A 19,823-nucleotide genomic window follows, 5' to 3' on the forward strand; every position below is an offset into this window, starting at 1 on the left:
GTAGAACACAAGTTTATACTATAAAGAAAAGAAGCTGCATACCATAGCTTCTAGTTCTGGAAGTTGCTCTGCTGATGCCTTCTTTCCTATGCAGGTGACCACCACGTTCATACACAAGATCTGGTGTCATCTGGTGGTCACCTCATAAGAAGATGACCTTACCATAGCTTCTAGTTCTGGAAGCTGCTCTGCTAATGCCTTCTTTCCTATGCAGGTGACCACCACGTTTATACACAAGATCTGGTGTCATCTGGTGGTCACATCATAAGAAGATGACCTTACCATAGCTTCTAGTTCTGGAAGCTGCTCTGCTAATGCCTTCTTTCCTATGCAGGTGACCACCACATTCATACACAAGATCTGGTGTCATCTGGTGGTCACCTCATAAGAAGATGACCTTACCATAGCTTCTAGTTCTGGAAGCTGCTCTGCTAATGCCTTCTTTCCTATGCAGGTGACCACCACATTCATACACAAGATCTAGTATCATCTGGTGGTCACCTCATAAGAAGATGACCTTGCTAAGTAAAAACTCAAACATTAAAAAAGTTGACTTCCAGTGGGAAAAAATTTACTTTGATTCAGGAACTGTAACAATTATATAAACTGAGAAGCTCGGAGTGTCCTAATATCTAAATTAGGAGTTCTAAATGTAGGTTATAGACTGAATAAAATCTTAAGTCTATTCTGTTGTAATTATCAGGGTTTTCTTGAGACAGAGATCCAAATCTTGATGCCTCCTACAGCCACCATTGGAGGATGTGGGGGATAGGGGCTGTAAACAGTAAGCTCCTAAGTTCCCTCTAGTGGTAGATGCAGGAAGGTGCATTTCCGTATGTGTTCCCTTTTTTTGCGGACTCATTGACTTGAATGGAGCCACGGAACGTAATTTTGCGGGCAATAATAGGACATGTTCTATCTTTCAACGGAACGGAAAAACGTAAATACAGAAACGGAATGCAAACGAAGTACATTCAATTTTTTTTTGCTGAACCATTGAAATGAATGGTGCCGTATACGGAACGCAAAAAATGGCCCGTAAACGGAAGACGGGCCATGAGTGACTCAGTAATGTCCTGGTAGATTGTCACAGGTATGTGGAGCCATGCTTACTGCAATGCACCCCACAGCTGATTGAGGGTTCGTGTACACTATGATCACGATGGTCCCACAGATGCTAACTTGGGTTCATGTCTGGCGAATTAGGGGGCCAGGGTATTACTTATAAATATTGGTTATGTTCTTCCAACCAATGTCAGAAATTTTTACCCGTGGAATTGCTGGAAGATCCCATCTGCCCCAGAGAAGACAATCAGCATGTATGGGTGAATGTGATCTGCAGGGATGGGTTCCCAAATCGGTTGAGAGCGCTATCCACATGGATAAGTGGGCCCAGAAAATGCCAGGAAATGATCCCCTAGACCATAACACTGCCACCGCCAGCTTGTGTTCTTCCAGCAATGCATGCAGGCTGTTTGTTCTTTGATGTTTCTCACCTGACATGCGAAGATCCCCCCGTTCGATGGAGCAGAATACGTGACTGATCAGAGAAGGCAACCCTTTCATCTGCTTCACTGTAGCGTGTCGGTCTGCTTCATGCACCTTCGTAGATGACGTTCACCTCTCACATCAATGAAATGTGGTGCTCCGCAGTTTCCACGTCGCTTATTCGCAGTGGTGCCATTTGTCTACTCACCATACACTTTCACCACAGTTCACAAACTGTGCAGTTTCAGAAATACCGCCACCCTTGGACCAAAAGCCAATAATCATCCCTTTTTGCAATTCTAATAAATTGCCTCTTTTACCCTTGACAGCAACAAGGGATATGTGTGCGCAAACAGCCCATGGTATGCCTTATATACCTACAAAGCCAGGTCACCACACGGGACTTGCTTCATTAGCTATGCGCTGTCAACTTCAAAAGTGGGAAGCGGTCATAATAATATTATGTATGGATGTTTAACATAAATACTTTTTGTTTTATAATTCCACATAAATAAATTATATATATATATATATATATATATATCCAAAGGATGGCAGGGCAGAACTCCTCACTTCAAGTGATGCAAATGATTCAGGTGCCAGCGTTTTCCCCTGGGTCCAGGGGTCCAAACACAATCCAAATAAATGTAATGCAGCACTCCTTAGATAAAAAGTGAAAAAATACAAAATGTATTTAACACATGTTGATATTTTATCTAAGGAGTGCTGCGTTACATTTATTTGGATTATATATACATATATATATATAATGCAATAAATGGCAGCACCAACCTTTGGGATTTGAAAATTGGGTGCAAGCTCCAGTGGGAAAAGCGTCCCAGGACAATACAAATGAAAAACAGAGCAGCACTCCAGTATGGTGAAAAAAAGAAAGCTGTTTATTCACCCAGTGGTGACGCGACGTTTTGGCTCCAACATGAAGCCTTTCTCAAGCCTTCTTGGCTTGGGAAAGGCTTCATGTTGGAGCCGAAATGTCGCGTCACCACTGGGTGAATAAACAGCTTTCTTTTTTTCACCATACTGGAGTGCTGCTCTATTTTTCATTTGTGTATATATATATATATATATATATATATATATATATATTGTAAGGGATTGTCTCTTTTCAGGGGTTTACACTCGCAGATATCTCGCCAGACAACGGATTTTCATGTCCAAACTGTGCATTTATTTTGGCACTCTTTTCATACAGGATAGTCCAGTTATACATCACTGGGTGGAGTGAGGTTCCTACACCACCAACACTTAAAACACAAATAAACTCCTGCCCGTCTAAGCACTACCTAAACAAAATACGTCCCTACCTCACTCGTAGAGCACAGTTTACAGATAGACATCATATGTGGCTTTCCTCAGCCCACATCAATCTATGAGCCTCCAGGCTGTGGCAATTCCAGTACTTTTTGGTGAATTGTGGTCCAGTAGTCCTCCCGACTCTGACCTAGTGACCCTCTTTCCGCAGGCGTCACTGCATCCCCCAAACTTTAGGCTATACCCTAGCCCTGTGGCCCCTCTGCCCTGCTAGCTGAGCCCACACACCCAGAACCTCAGCAGGACTCTGCTTCACAAACACTCTTTCTCCCCCCTCCCCCCCCCCCAGACTGACACACTGGGAGATGCTTTATGTCGGCCTGATTACAGCAGGCCTCACCTGCGATCACCTCAGGTGAAAGGAAAACATGCCCTGGAATGAGGGGGTGGATTGGGAGGTCACACTGCCAAGCCTACCATCCCAATCCAATAAAATCAAGCCCTGAAGAAATAAAGAAAATAGCTTCAGCAACTAGGTTTGCTGAAGTCAGCACCATCTTCCTGGACTTTACTTATCTCACCTAGATGAGATATACACCCCATCCAGGGCTTCACCGTACACATCACTGTTCACATTGCCACAAGATTTATATATTTCTATGGGATTATATAAAAAAAGTATTCCCGTTAAACACATTTATCTTTTCTTTTACATTCCACCAGAAGCAAAAAGAGAAAAAATACTTTGGAGTCAACAGTCATTTTGTGACAAACATGAAATGAACTTTAAGGGAAAAAAAAACTTGTCTTGGGGAAGAATAGAAGAAATTGCTCAGCAGGATCCTAATTTACACATTGTGTGCTAAAGGTGGATTAAGACAGGGCAGCAGTGAAAGAAGCATTCAGCAGACAATGGGGAGCGAGAAATGAACAATCTCAGATGTTTTTTTCCCAGAGACTTGTAGAACAAAAAGCGTCTTTCAAAAGGTGAATGGATTCTGTGAGTGGTGAGTGGGTAGAAAGATGGTGAGGAATTCAAATCCTTCCTTACCCCCAAAGAGGCTGCTGAACCTTCTGAAAGCACTTAACATCCTGGAATAAAGTCAGTGCCTCCCAACTCGTATTTCTGCTGCTCTTGTTACCTGTAGTGATGTGGTCCAAAAGAGATATATCAGTGTAACAGGCAAAGCATAGATACCCTGTGAAGCCATGATCAGAAACTGGGGCAGAGCTGAAGAACCGTTCTACATGTCACACATGATGATGATTTGTCCAAGGAAATGGAAAATCAAGGGTCCACATAGGCAAAAGAATATTTTGTGGATGCTGTAGCTGCAGCGGTCGTCTATCTCCACACGCTCCTTTAAAGGGAGTCTGTCAGCCATTTTCACCCAGCAAAACTGATGACAGTCCAAGATAGAAGATTTGGAAAGCTGCATAACATACCTTTGTGCATTAATTTAGTAGCAGCCTGATTTGAGAAAATGACATTTTAATCTGGTGCGCGCCACTACCCCAAGTGGCCCTCAAAGTGATCCCTCATGCTGAAGTGCCCTCGTCTTTCTGCAGTAAGTGCTCCACAACCCATACCTTCTGCTTTTGAGTGACAGCTGTAGCAGGCTCCTGGATCAAAAACTGCTGACTGACTCTTCTAAGGGGTTGTACAAGAATAAGAATCATGGTCTACTGTTTTTTAAGTGATAGCGCATTCGTTGTCTAGAAAACATTCATGAAAAACATGGCACCTTTTCTGGTTTCCATGGAATTGGTTCTTTTTTGAGGAAAAAAATACCTTGTATATGAATCTCATACAAAAATAAATATAGAAAGAACCTCTAAAAGTATCACACGTAAAGTGGTTGTCCCACAATGGACTCCCAAGTTCACTAGAAGGTAGGTCCAGAGCCCTTGTTCCTCATCCACAGTAAGGAGAAGGAGTTTGAATGGAGCAGTGGTCATGCATGTTCCCTGCCTCTTCATTGAGTGGCTATGGAGCACATGAAACCATCCAAGGATGGCTCTTGACTGTTCACATTGGCCCCATAGACACTGAATACAGAGGCAGAGGACATGTGTGACCACCGCTTCATTCAAACTTCTTCTCACAGTTAATCCAGTGATGGGATATGAGGGGCCTAGAACTCCCATTCTAGTGATCAATGGGGGTCTCAAGCAATCAGACATTTATCATCTATTCTGTGGATAGGTAAAAATTGTCCATTTACGAACGACCCCTTTAAGGGGATAAGATATTGTTGTGGAAGCAAGAGCTACTATACTAGAGTGAACCAGCACGATAAAGAGGTCCGACCAGGTCCTTTGATCCACCAGAGGAAATGTCACTGAGGGTCTTCCATCAATCTAGTGTATATAGAACATGTACACATCCACTTTTAGATCTAATAAGGTTATGTGTCAATCATTCCATAAGATATAGTCCCTGGTGGCAAGTGATCAGCTGCATAGTCACCTCCAATCCATCAGCAATGCTTCTAGGAGACAACACGGTGACTTGTGGGGGAACTATTAAGTGGTCCGTGGAGTGCCTATGGTTTTGTAATATGCACCCATGGGGACTTTGTGTTTGAACGTACATGATCACGACTCTGATGAAGGCATCAACATATATACTTTTCAGAAACAAAGGTGTGCAACTGTTTTGCTCAGGTGTCTCTTCAGACTGGGCATCAGGAGTATGCGTCATGCCAAACTGGGAAAAGCAAAACCAAGTTGGTACAAAGGCCGGTGCTCATAAAAACCCCAGAGAATCAGAACAAAAGGAATTACAGGGGCAGCGCCGCTGATTGGTAGAGATTATGTCTAATATGTCTAAACAATGTTCTGTTGAGAATAAATGGCCAGGATCAAACTCTCCCAGTAGCACAAAGTAATAAAACTAACAATATACAAAGAGAGACGGTATTAAAAAGCTGGTTACGTGATAGTGTTGTGCTGGGATAATTAATTCCACTATTCAATCAAATGGGATTCAGTCTTTACAGGAGGACAATTGAAAACACTTCTAATGCCACTCAAGAGAGGGGACAAACACAGAATATAGAATGTGAACGCCATGTGCTGAGCACTAAGGAAATCATACAGTCTGAACAGTATGTTCCTTATTAAAAGAGGTGACTACTGAAGTATACAAGCAACTACTGGGATAAACACGTCACTACTATATCATCTGCCCAGTCTAAATGGCTTCTAATAGTGTAATAATTAAAGATCAATGTTCACAGAGGGGGAGGAAGAGGGGAAGCTATGGGACCTGGTCATGCAGAAATAAGTATCTGTTATTTTGGAATGGCCACCCCAATAACCAGGGGCGTAGCTAAAGGCTCATCGGCCCCAGTGCAAGAGTTCAGCTTGGGCCCCCCTTCCCTCAGTGCTTTGTGTGTCTTCTAATGCGGCACAAGTGTCTTTGGGCCCTTCAGGCTCCTGGGCCCAGTAGCGACTGCTACCTCTGCACCCCCTATAGCTACACCCCTGCCAATAACCTATCACAATCACTCCTTTGGAAGCTATAGGTGTTAGCGCAAGGGCTTTGCTGCAGTTTTTCATTGCAGTAAAATCATGGATTACCACGGCCACAATGTTTCTCCATGGGTGGTAAGTCATGCAACAATTGCAATACAGTGATCCCTCAAGATACAATGGCCTCAGGATACAATATTTTCAACCTACAGTGGTCTTTTCTGGCCCATTTTAAGTTGAAACTAGACTCAACATACAATGTCTCTGACTCAGAGCCAACCAATCTCTGGTAAGATAGCTGTATTAGTTACTAGTTAGTAGCTATTCCTGACTGTTATATGTAAGGACTTGTTTTATCTGTCTTAGTTATCTGCTTATTTTTCTTAAATCTTCATTTTCTATTATCGTGGATGACATTTTGGGGCTTTGAAACCGAATATTCAACTTACCATGGTTTCAACATACAATGGTCATCCTGGAACCAATTAATATTGTATCTTGAGGGACCACTGTATATTTCCAGTGTAGATGGAAATCTTTGATTTTCTCTTTCCATGCTTCTTAAGGGGGTGGGCCCTTTGTGGTATGATGCAAGGGTTCCGCTGTGTGATCTGACCCAATCAGGTATCTCTCCTCTGCTGCACCCTTTCCCCTCTCACAGCATGCAGTGCAAATACTGCAGCTGCATCTCCCTCCTTCTTGTCTTTTAGTTATAAGACTGCAGACAGGGAAACAGGGAAAGGAGAAGTGTCTGAAAATAACTATGTTCAATGTCTGAAATCAACGCCAGTAATGTGAGAAGTTGCTACCAGTCTTCCTTTACCACTTTGTTTGGTAGGAAACTAAGGCTACTCCTAAGTTCTTCACTAGAGCATGCTGCAAGGCTGTTGGGCTTGGCTGCAAAAGAACCCAGGTTGCATCTGTGGAGTATGGTAGAAGAAAACTGGTGCAATCTCTCCAGAAGCAGACCTACCAGAATGACCAGAGTGCAAAGAGTAGTAGACAAGCAGGGTCATAACTAGGTGAGATGAATAGTGCCAAAATGGTGGACATGGGGCTAATCCAGAAACAAGCCACAGTTAGATTACCAAGAGTTCAGATGCAGTAGTAAAGTGCAGGAGCCACGATAGAACAACACAGGCAACTGGCAGTTACAGAGTGGTAGACTTAAATTCCCCGCCTAGCATAGTCAGAATACCAGGAAAATCAGTAGAACCAAATCATCAGATGAGAGGTTAATCCACTAAACAAGACACAGTTAGGATTAGAGTTGAGCGAACACCTGGATGTTCGGGTTCGAGAAGTTCGGCCGAACATCCCGGAAATGTTCGGGTTCGGGATCCGAACCCGATCCGAACTTCGTCCCGAACCCGAACCCCATTGAAGTCAATGGGGACCCGAACTTTTCGGCACTAAAAAGGCTGTAAAACAGCCCAGGAAAGAGCTAGAGGGCTGCAAAAGGCAGCAACATGTAGGTAAATCCCCTGCAAACAAATGTGGATAGGGAAATGAATTAAAATAAAAATTAAATAAATAAAAATTAACCAAAATCAATTGGAGAGAGGTTCCATAGCAGAGAATCTGGCTTCCCGTCACCCACCACTGGAACAGTCCATTCTCAGATATTTAGGCCCCGGCACCCAGGCAGAGGAGAGAGGTCCCGTAACAGAGAATCTGTCTTCATGTCAGCAGAGAATTAGTCTGCATGTCATAGCAGAGAATGAGGCTTCACGTCAGCCACCACTGCAACAGTCCATTGGCATATATTTAGGCCCAGCACCCAGGCAGAGGAGGGAGGTCCCGTAACAGAGAATCTGTCTTCATGTCAGCAGAGAATTAGTCTGCATGTCATAGCAGAGAATGAGGCTTCACGTCAGCCACCACTGCAACAGTCCATTGGCATATATTTAGGCCCAGCACACACACAGGCAGAGGAGAGAGGTCCCGTAACAGAGAATCTGGCTTCATGTCAGCAGAGAATCAGTCTGCATGTCATAGCAGAGAATGAGGCTTCACGTCAGCCACCACTGCAACAGTCCATTGGCATATATTTAGGCCCAGCACACACACAGGCAGAGGAGAGAGGTCCCGTAACAGAGAATCTGGCTTCATGTCAGCAGAGAATCAGTCTGCATGTCATAGCAGAGAATGAGGCTTCACGTCAGCCACCACTGCAACAGTCCATTGGCATATATTTAGGCCCAGCACACACACAGGCAGAGGAGAGAGGTCCCGTAACAGAGAATCTGTCTTCATGTCAGCAGAGAATTAGTCTGCATGTCATAGCAGAGAATGAGGCTTCACGTCAGCCACCACTGCAACAGTCCATTGGCATATATTTAGGCCCAGCACACACACAGGCAGAGGAGAGAGGTCCCGTAACAGAGAATCTGGCTTCATGTCAGCAGAGAATCAGTCTGCATGTCATAGCAGAGAATGAGGCTTCACGTCAGCCACCACTGCAACAGTCCATTGGCATATATTTAGGCCCAGCACACACACAGGCAGAGGAGAGAGGTCCCGTAACAGAGAATCTGGCTTCATGTCAGCAGAGAATCAGTCTGCATGTCATAGCAGAGAATGAGGCTTCACGTCAGCCACCACTGCAACAGTCCATTGGCATATATTTAGGCCCAGCACACACACAGGCAGAGGAGAGAGGTCCCGTAACAGAGAATCTGTCTTCATGTCAGCAGAGAATCAGTCTGCATGTCATAGCAGAGAATGAGGCTTCACGTCAGCCACCACTGCAACAGTCCATTGGCATATATTTAGGCCCAGCACCCAGGCAGAGGAGGGAGGTCCCGTAACAGAGAATCTGTCTTCATGTCAGCAGAGAATTAGTCTGCATGTCATAGCAGAGAATGAGGCTTCACGTCAGCCACCACTGCAACAGTCCATTGGCATATATTTAGGCCCAGCACCCAGGCAGAGGAGGGAGGTCCCGTAACAGAGAATCTGTCTTCATGTCAGCAGAGAATTAGTCTGCATGTCATAGCAGAGAATGAGGCTTCACGTCAGCCACCACTGCAACAGTCCATTGGCATATATTTAGGCCCAGCACACACACAGGCAGAGGAGAGAGGTCCCGTAACAGAGAATCTGGCTTCATGTCAGCAGAGAATCAGTCTGCATGTCATAGCAGAGAATGAGGCTTCACGTCAGCCACCACTGCAACAGTCCATTGGCATATATTTAGGCCCAGCACACACACAGGCAGAGGAGAGAGGTCCCGTAACAGAGGATCTGGCTTCATGTCAGCAGAGAATCAGTCTGCATGTCATAGCAGAGAATCAGGCTTCACGTCAGCCACCACTGCAACAGTCCATTGTCATAAATTTAGGCCCAGCACCCAGGCAGAGGAGAGAGGTCCCGTAACAGACAATCTGGCTTCATGTCAGCAGAGAATTAGTCTGCATGTCATAGCAGAGAATGAGGCTTCACGTCAGCCACCACTGCAACAGTCCATTGGCATATATTTAGGCCTAGCACACAGGCAGAGGAGAGAGGTCCCGTAACAGACAATCTGGCTTCATGTCAGCAGAGAATCAGTCTGCATGTCATAGCAGAGAATGAGGCTTCACGTCACCCACCACTGCAACAGTCCATTGGCATATATTTAGGCCTAGCACACAGGCAGAGCAGAGAGGTCCCGTAACAGACAATCTGGCTTCATGACAGCAGAGAATCAGTCTGCATGTCATAGCAGAGAATGAGGCTTCACGTCACCCACCACTGCAACAGTCCATTGGCATATATTTAGGCCTAGCACACAGGCAGAGCAGAGAGGTCCCGTAACAGACGATCTGGCTTCATGTCAGCAGAGAATCAGTCTGCATGTCATAGCAGAGAATGAGGCTTCACGTCACCCACCACTGCAACAGTCCATTGGCATATATTTAGGCCTAGCACACAGGCAGAGCAGAGAGGTCCCGTAACAGACAATCTGGCTTCATGTCAGCAGAGAATCAGTCTGCATGTCATAGCAGAGAATCAGGCTTCACGTCAGCCACCACTGCAACAGTCCATTGTCATAAATTTAGGCCCAGCACCCAGGCAGAGGAGAGAGGTCCCGTAACAGACAATCTGGCTTCATGTCAGCAGAGAATTAGTCTGCATGTCATAGCAGAGAATCAGGCTTCATGTCAGCCACCACTGCAACAGTCCATTGGCATATATTTAGGCCTAGCACACAGGCAGAGGAGAGGTTCATTCAACTTTGGGTAGCCTCGCAATATAATGGTAAAATGAAAATAAAAATAGGATTGAATGAGGAAGTGCCCTGGAGTCCAATAATATATGGTTATGGGGAGGTAGTTAATGTCTAATCTGGACAAGGGACGGACAGGTCCTGTGGGATCCATGCCTGGTTCATTTTTATGAACGTCAGCTTGTCCACATTGGCTGTAGACAGGCGGCTGCGTTTGTCTGTAATGACGCCCCCTGCCGTGCTGAATACACGTTCAGACAAAACGCTGGCTGCCGGGCAGGCCAGCACCTCCAAGGCATAAAAGGCTAGCTCTGGCCACGTGGACAATTTAGAGACCCAGAAGTTGAATGGGGCCGAACCATCAGTCAGTACGTGGATTGGTGTGCACACGTACTGTTCCACCATGTTAGTGAAATGTTGCCTCCTGCTAACACGTTGCGTATCAGGTGGTGGTGCAGTTAGCTGTGGCGTGTTGACAAAAGTTTTCCACATCTCTGCCATGCTAACCCTGCCCTCAGAGGAGCTGGCCGTGACACAGCTGCCTTGGCGACCTCTTGCTCCTCCTCTGCCTTGGCCTTGGGCTTCCACTTGTTCCCCTGTGACATTTGGGAATGCTCTCAGTAGCGCGTCTACCAACGTGCGCTTGTACTCGCGCATCTTCCTATCACGCTCCAGTGCAGGAAGTAAGGTGGGCACATTGTCTTTGTAGCGTGGATCCAGCAGGGTGGCAACCCAGTAGTCCGCACAGGTTAAAATGTGGGCAACTCTGCTGTCGTTGCGCAGGCACTGCAGCATGTAGTCGCTCATGTGTGCCAGGCTGCCCAGGGGTAAGGACAAGCTGTCCTCTGTGGGAGGCGTATCGTCATCGTCCTGCCTTTCCCCCCAGCCACGCACCAGTGATGGACCCGAGCTGCGTTGGGTGCCACCCCGCTGTGACCATGCTTCATCCTCATCCTCCTCCACCTCCTCCTCATCCTCGTCCTCCTCGTCCTCCAGTAGTGGGCCCTGGCTGGCCACATTTGTACCTGGCCTCTGCTGTTGCCAAAAACCTCCCTCTGAGTCACTTCGAAGAGACTGGCCTGAAAGTGCTAAAAATGACCCCTCTTCCTCCTCCTCCTCCTCCTCCTGGGCCACCTCCTCTTCCATCATCGCCCTAAGTGTTTTCTCAAGGAGACATAGAAGTGGTATTGTAACGCTGATAACGGTGTCATCGCCACTGGCCATGTTGGTGGAGTACTCGAAACAGCGCAACAGGGCACACAGGTCTCGCATGGAGGCCCAGTCATTGGTGGTGAAGTGGTGCTGTTCTGTAGTGCGACTGACCCGTGCGTGCTGCAGCTGAAACTCCACTATGGCCTGCTGCTGCTCGCACAGTCTGTCCAGCATGTGCAAGGTGGAGTTCCACCTGGTGGGCACGTCGCATATGAGGCGGTGAGCGGGAAGGCCGAAGTTACGCTGTAGCGCAGACAGGCGAGCAGCAGCAGGATGTGAACGCCGGAAGCGCGAACAGACGGCCCGCACTTTATGCAGCAGCTCTGACATGTCGGGGTAGTTGTGAATGAACTTCTGCACCACCAAATTCAGCACATGCGCCAAGCAAGGGATGTGCGTCAAATTGGCTAGTCCCAGAGCTGCAACGAGATTTCGCCCATTATCACACACCACCAGGCCGGGCTTGAGGCTCACCGGCAGCAACCACTCGTCGGTCTGTTGTTCAATACCCCGCCACAACTCCTGTGCGGTGTGGGGCCTGTCCCCCAAACATATGAGTTTCAGAATGGCCTGCTGACGTTTACCCCGGGCTGTGCTGAAGTTGGTGGTGAAGGTGTGTGGCTGACTGGATGAGCAGGTGGAAGAAGAGGAGGAGGAAGCCGAGAAGGAGGAGGTGGCAACAGGAGGCAAAGAATGTTGCCCTGCGATCCTTGGCGGCGGAAGGACGTGCGCCAAACAGCTCTCCGCCTGGGGCCCAGCTGCCACTACATTTACCCAGTGTGCAGTTAGGGAGATATAGCGTCCCTGGCCGTGCTTACTGGTCCACGTATCTGTGGTTAGGTGGACCTTGCTACAGATGGCGTTGCGCAGTGCACACTTGATTTTATCGGATACTTGGTTGTGCAGGGAAGGCACGGCTCTCTTGGAGAAGTAGTGCCGGCTGGGAACAACATACTGTGGGACAGCAAGCGACATGAGCTGTTTGAAGCTGTCTGTGTCCACCAGCCTAAATGACAGCATTTCATAGGCCAGTAGTTTAGAAATGCTGGCATTCAGGGCCAGGGATCGAGGGTGGCTAGGTGGGAATTTACGCTTTCTATCAAATGTTTGTGAGATGGAGAGCTGAACGCTGGCGTGTGACATGGTTGAGACGCTTGGTGACGGAGGTGGTGGTGGTGGTGTTGGTGGTACATCCCCTGTTTGCTGGGCGGCAGGTGCCAACGTTCCTCCAGAGGCGGAGGAAGAGGCCGAGGCGGCAGCAGCAGAATAGGCCGAGGCGGCAGCAGCAGAAGAGGTAGCAGGGGGAGCCTGAGTGACTTCCTTGGTTTTAAGGTGTTTACTCCACTGCAGTTCATGCTTTGCATGCAGGTGCCTGGTCATGCAGGTTGTGCTCAGGTTCAGAACGTTAATGCCTCGCTTCAGGCTCTGATGGCACAGCGTGCAAACCACTCGGGTCTTGTCGTCAGCACATTGTTTGAAGAAGTGCCATGCCAGGGAACTCCTTGAAGCTGCCTTTGGGGTGCTCGGTCCCAGATGGCGGCGGTCAGTAGCAGGCGGAGTCTCTTGGCGGCGGGTGTTCTGCTTTTGCCCACTGCTCCCTCTTTTGCTACGCTGTTGGCTCGGTCTCACCACTGCCTCTTCCTCCGAACTGTGAAAGTCAGTGGCACGACCTTCATTCCATGTGGGGTCTAGGACCTCATCGTCCCCTGCATCGTCTTCCACCCAGTCTTGATCCCTGACCTCCTGTTCAGTCTGCACACTGCAGAAAGACGCAGCAGTTGGCACCTGTGTTTCGTCATCATCAGAGACATGCTGAGGTGGTATTCCCATGTCCTCATCATCAGGAAACATAAGTGGTTGTGCGTCAGTGCATTCTATGTCTTTCACCGCTGGGGAAGGGCTAGGTGGATGCCCTTGGGAAACCCTGCCAGCGGAGTCTTCAAACAGCATAAGAGACTGCTGCATAACTTGAGGCTGAGACAGTTTCCCTGGTATGCATGGGGGTGATGTGACAGACTGATGGGGTTGGTTTTCAGGCGCCATCTGTGCGCTTTCTGCAGAAGACTGGGTGGGAGATAATGTGAACGTGCTGGATCCACTGTCGGCCACCCAATTGACTAATGCCTGTACCTGCTCAGGCCTTACCATCCTTAGAACGGCATTGGGCCCCACCATATATCGCTGTAAATTCTGGCGGCTACTGGGACCTGAGGTAGTTGGTACACTAGGACGTGTGGATGTGGCAGAACGGCCACGTCCTCTCCCAGCACCAGAGGGTCCACTAACACCACCACGACCATGTCCACGTCCGCGTCCCTTACTAGATGTTTTTCTCATTGTTATGGTTCACCACAACAACAAATATATTATTTGGCCCAATGTATTGTATTCAAATTCAGCGGGATATAAATTTGAGGCCTAGTATTTAGGCGCTGGGTGACCGGTATGGATTTAGTGACAGAATTAGACTTGGAAATGCACAGAAGCGTGTGTGTGTGAAGTTATTCTGAATGACCCAATGTGCACCTTGAATATTATATACCCTTTTAGGGATAGATTTCAAATAGCTCTGATATAGCAGAAACCACTAAATTATGAAATTGCTAAATTGGGAATTGTATTTCAACCCAGAACAAAAAATGTGCTTTGACGGACACTAAATAACTTTCCCAGCCACAACAGGACAGCGTTAACGAGAGATTTAGCAGGATATAAATTTGAGGCCTAGTATTTAGGCGCTGGGTGACAGGTATGGGTTTAGTGACAGAATTAGACTTAGAAATACACAGTAGCGGGTGTGTGTGAAGTTATTCTGAATGACCCAATGTGCACCTTGAATATTATATACCCTTTTAGGGATAGATTTCAAATAGCTCTGATATAGCAGAAACCACTAAATTATGAAATTGCTAAATTGGGAATTGTATTTCAACCCAGAACAAAAAATGTGCTTTGACGGACACTAAATAACTTTCCCAGCCACAACAGGACAGCGTTAACGAGAGATTTAGCAGGATATAAATTTGAGGCCTAGTATTTAGGCGCTGGGTGACAGGTATGGGTTTAGTGACAGAATTAGACTTGGAAATACACAGTAGCGGGTGTGTGTGAAGTTATTCTGAATGACCCAATGTGCACCTTGAATATTATATACCCTTTTAGGGATAGATTTCAAATAGCTCTGATATAGCAGAAACCACTAAATTATGAAATTGCTAAATTGGGAATTGTATTTCAACCCAGAACAAGAAATGTGCTTGAACGGACACTAAATAACTCGCCCAGCTACAGCACTAAGGACAGATTTAGCTGGATATAAATTTGAGGCCTAGTATTTAGGCGCTGGGTGACAGGTATGGGTTTAGTGACAGAATTAGACTTGGAAATGCACAGTAGCGGGTGTGTGAAGTTATTCTGAATGTCCCTATGTGCACCTTCAATATGATCTACCCTTTTAGGGATAGATTTCAAATAGCTCTGATATAGCAGAAACCACTAAATTATGAAATTGCTAAATTGGGAATTGTATTTCAACCCAGAACAAGAAATGTGCTTGAACGGACACTAAATAACTCGCCCAGCTACAGCACTAACGACAGATTTAGCTGGATATGAATTTGAGGCCTAGTATTTAGGCGCTGGGTGACAGGTATGGGTTTAGTGACAGAATTAGACTTGGAAATACACAGTAGCGGGTGTGTGTGAAGTTATTCTGAATGACCCAATGTGCACCTTGAATATTATATACCCTTTTAGGGATAGATTTCAAATAGCTCTGATATAGCAGAAACCACTAAATTATGAAATTGCTAAATTGGGAATTGTATTTCAACCCAGAACAAGAAATGTGCTTGAACGGACACTAAATAACTCGCCCAGCTACAGCACTAACGACAGATTTAGCTGGATATGAATTTGAGGCCTAGTATTTAGGCGCTGGGTGACAGGTATGGGTTTAGTGACAGAATTAGACTTGGAAATGCACAGTAGCGGGTGTGTGAAGTTATTCTGAATGACCCTATGTGCACCTTGAATATTATATACCCTTTTAGGGATAGATTTCAAATAGCTCTGATACAGCAGAAACCACTAAATTTTTAAATTGCTAAATTGGGAATTGTATTTCAACCCAGAACAAAAAATGTGCTTTGACGGACACTAAATAACTTTCCCAGCCACAACAGGACAGCGGTAACGAGAGATTTAGCGGGATATAAATTTGAGGCCTAGTATTTAGGCGCTGGGTGACCTGGTATGGATTTAGTGACAGAATTAGACTGGGATATGGCCAAAAAATAACCACACTATTGCTGGTTAAATGCACTTGGTGATGGGCGCAGCTTGCCCCTGATGTAGTATATGGCCAAAAAATGAACAGACTATTGCTGGTTAAATGCACTTGGTGTCACAGCTTGACCAACCACACTACTGAGGGTTAAATGCACTTGGTGACGGGCGCAGCTTGCCCCTGATGTAGTATATGGCCAAAAAATGAACAGACTATTGCTGGTTAAATGCACTTGGTGACGGGCGCAGCTTGCCCCTGATTTAGTATATGGCCAAAAAATGAACAGACTATTGCTGGTTAAATGCACTTGGTGTGATAGCTTGACCAACCACACTACTGAGGGTTAAATGCACTTGGTGACGGGCGCAGCTTGCCCCTGATGTAGTATATGGCCAAAAAATAAACAGACTATTGCTGGTTAAATGCACTTGGTGTGACAGCTTCACCCTGATGTAGGCTTTAGCCAAAAAACAAACGCACCATTGAGGGTTAAATGCACTTGGTGACAGGCGCAGCTTGCCCCTGATGTAGTATATGGCCAAAAAATAAACAGACTATTGCTGGTTAAATGCACTTGGTGTGACAGCTTCACCCTGATGTAGGCTTTAGCCAAAAAACAACCACACCATTGAGGGTTAAATGCACTTGGTCGCAGCTTGTGCTGGCGCACCACAAGACACAAAATGGCCGCCGATCACCCCAGAAAAATGTGACTGACAAACGGTCTGGGCAGCCTAAAAACAGTGAGCAATTGAGGATCAGCAGCTCAATGATCCACAGCTGCAGATCGATCAGTTAATCAAGTCCTTTGGAGGAGTTAATCTGCCTAATCTCGCCCTACTGTCGCAGCCGCAACCTCTCCCTACGCTAATCAGAGCAGAGTGACGGGCGGCGCTATGTGACTCCAGCTTAAATAGAGGCTGGGTCACATGGTGCTCTGGCCAATCACAGCCATGCCAATAGTAGGCATGGCTGTGATGGCCTCTTGGGGCAAGTAGTATGACGCTTGTTGATTGGCTGCTTTGCAGCCTTTCAAAAAGCGCCAAGAAAGCGTCACAAAAGCGCGAAGAAAGCGACGAACACCGAACCCGAACCCGGACTTTTACGAAAATGTCCGGGTTCGGGTCCGTGTCACGGACACCCCAAAATTCGGTACGAACCCGAACTATACAGTTCGAGTTCGCTCATCCCTAGTTAGGATATCAGGAAAATCAGTAGAAGCCAAATCAGCAGACAAGAAATTAATCAAGAAAACAACCCAGTTAGATTATCTAGAATGCAGTAGTAATGAGTAGCACAAAGGGCAGGAGCTAGGATACTGAGTAGTAGACCTAAAGGGGTTGTCTCACCTCAGATATTGGGGAATCATCGGTCTCCCTCTCACTAAACTCTCCCCTCTTCAGTCTGTTCTAAATGCTGCAACCAGGCTCATCTATCTATCCAACCAACCGCTACTCTGATTCTACTAGCCTGTGCCAGTCACTTCACTGGTTGATCATCCACCACAGAATACAGTTCAAACTTCTCACCCTCACCCACAAAGCTCTGCCCAGTGCTGCACCTCAATACATCTCCTCCCTCCTCTCCATCTACCACCCTACTCGTGCTCTCCGTTCTGTTAGCAACCTAAGATTAATAACCTCCACACTTCAAGACTTTTCTCGAGCTGCACCTACTCTTTGGAATACTCTGCCCCAGATTACTAGGTCAATTCACAACTTCTCCACCTTCAAACGTGCCTTAAAAACACATCTTTTCAGGCAAGCTTATCAAGCTACCTAAAATAACTTTTCCCAAACTAAAACTTTCCCCGACCATATGCTCGATCCTCTAGTAGTCACAAACCCGAAGCAGATCAGCCGGCACCACTCCTTTCAGTTCAATAGTGGCTCAAATCCTACTTATCACAATCAACTACCCTATGTGTCACCCCCAAGTCCTCATAGATTGTAAGCTCTTGCGAGCAGGGCCGTAACTCCTAGTGTTTCAGTTGCATATTAGCCAGTTACTTTTGTTTTGTACATTAACCCTATAAATTTGTAAAGCGCTGCGGAATATGGTGGCGCTATATAAATACATTTTATTATTATTATTAAATGTCTAATAGGTGCAGTTCCCACCTCTAGGACCCACACCTATCTTTAGAACAGAGCCTGCAAAGGGAAGGAGGGCACAGCGCGCATGCACTGCCGTCCTCTATTCATTTCTATGGGAGAGGCGAAAATTGCCGAGCGCACCACTCAGGCTATTTCCATCAGCCCCATAGATGTGAATCGAGCGGTGGCTGCACTTGTGCAGTACGCTTCCCACTCATATTAATGTGGCTACTGTTAATAGCCGAGCGCACCGCTCGGGCTATTTTCAGCACTACCATACGTATGAATGGAAGGCGTCCATGCATGCGCAGTGTGCCCTCCTTCACTTTGCAAGCTCCATTTTACAGATAGGTGATGATCCCAGAGGTGGGACCTTCAAATTTCCCGCCTAGCTCTGGTATTGCACGCTGAACCAGAAATCTGATTGACCTGGCTTCCATCCTCCCTGATGGGTTCACCAGCTGGGGATTGACTGGTCAACATGGTAACTCTCTCAGCACAGTCACGCACAGTATCTTGGCTGGTTAAACTCTTGACAAGAAGTACAGGCTCTGGACTCTTGAGGAAGATGCCACTTTCTCAGTATAAAATATGTTACAAAGTTTAATCTGGTCACATGTTCTACTAATATATACTAAATATTCTTTAACTTATATAACCCAATCACCTTCAACACCTTATTTGTTTCTGTTTAAGACCCAGGAAGGTCCGTTTCCGAATTCCAGTTTAATGTATCAGTGTTAATACATCCAACAGTAATTACCAATTAAGAAATTTCTGTTTTCCGTGTGAAAATCTCTATATCATAATGAAATATTGCCTTTCTCTTATTCTATACAGAATGATCCCATCTTCAAGCAAGTCATTTTTCCTGAGTGACCTGGTGTCCTCCCGCATTTACGACTTATGCGTCCTGGCCGTTTACGACGATGGAATAACCTCACTAACTGCGACCAAAGTGATTGGATGTGTACAATTTACAACCGAACAGGAATATAAACAATGCCGATCGCTCCATGCCCAGTTTCTTGGTGGAACCATGATCATCATCATAGGTGGCATCATAGTGGCCTCCGTCCTGGTCTTCATCTTTATTTTGTTAATGAAATACAAAGTCTATAATAATCACCCAAAATCTAAGCCAGCTAAGGTCACCAATGTGTGCTCCCAAACTAACGGTAGCCAGAGTGGGACAATGGGACGCTCCTCTTCTAAGCTCAACGAGAGGAGAGACAGTATTATGCAGGACATCTCAGGAACATCCATCAAAAGCAAAACCATAGTTGACCTCACCGAAGATGGTGAAAAAGTGACTGTACCTGATACTACCTTTATAACAAATGACTCCCTGTCTCACTAGCAGAACATTAGACCTAGACCACAAATTGTATGCACCTCTTATAGCGGACTATCCACTGAGAATTGGACATTGTGGTATGGTGAAGAACATTTTCATGCAAGGAGTCGTATCGACGGCTTCACACCTATTGTCTATTTTTAAGACCAGATGGTTACAACGAAAAAGCTATTTTTTTATTATGTAAATAGGGTTCTTGCATTCTTAACTATTTTTGGTTGAATATTATTAAATATAAAGTGTGTGACTCAACAAGGCTAATGTGAAATAATTGGTTTTCCCAAATGGCACTTACGTGAAGAAAGCATAATAAATCGTTTTTTTTTTGTTCTTTTACACTTGTTTATTTCATATGCTAAATGAAATCTCCTCCAATTTTATGTAAAATTTAATTTAGAAGAAGATTTCGGTCTACTGAGCTTG

At 46.0% G+C, this 19,823-nt stretch overlaps 1 protein-coding gene across 1 annotated transcript in view; it reads left to right on the forward strand.

Annotated features, from left to right (window-relative positions):
• The window catches only part of LOC122919515 (leucine-rich repeat and fibronectin type III domain-containing protein 1-like protein), a 309,862-nt gene extending 290,271 nt beyond the window's left edge, over nt 1-19,591 (forward strand). The window contains exon 4 of the mRNA XM_044268587.1: nt 18,884-19,591. Within this exon, the coding sequence (XP_044124522.1) occupies nt 18,884-19,403 (520 nt within the window). The 3' untranslated portion in view covers nt 19,404-19,591. The remainder of the gene's footprint in view (nt 1-18,883) is intronic.
• Nucleotides 19,592-19,823: the final 232 nt, after the last annotated feature.

Source organism: Bufo gargarizans, chromosome 9, assembly GCF_014858855.1.
Source record: "Bufo gargarizans isolate SCDJY-AF-19 chromosome 9, ASM1485885v1, whole genome shotgun sequence".
In the NCBI taxonomy this organism is placed as follows: Eukaryota; Metazoa; Chordata; class Amphibia; order Anura; family Bufonidae; genus Bufo; species Bufo gargarizans.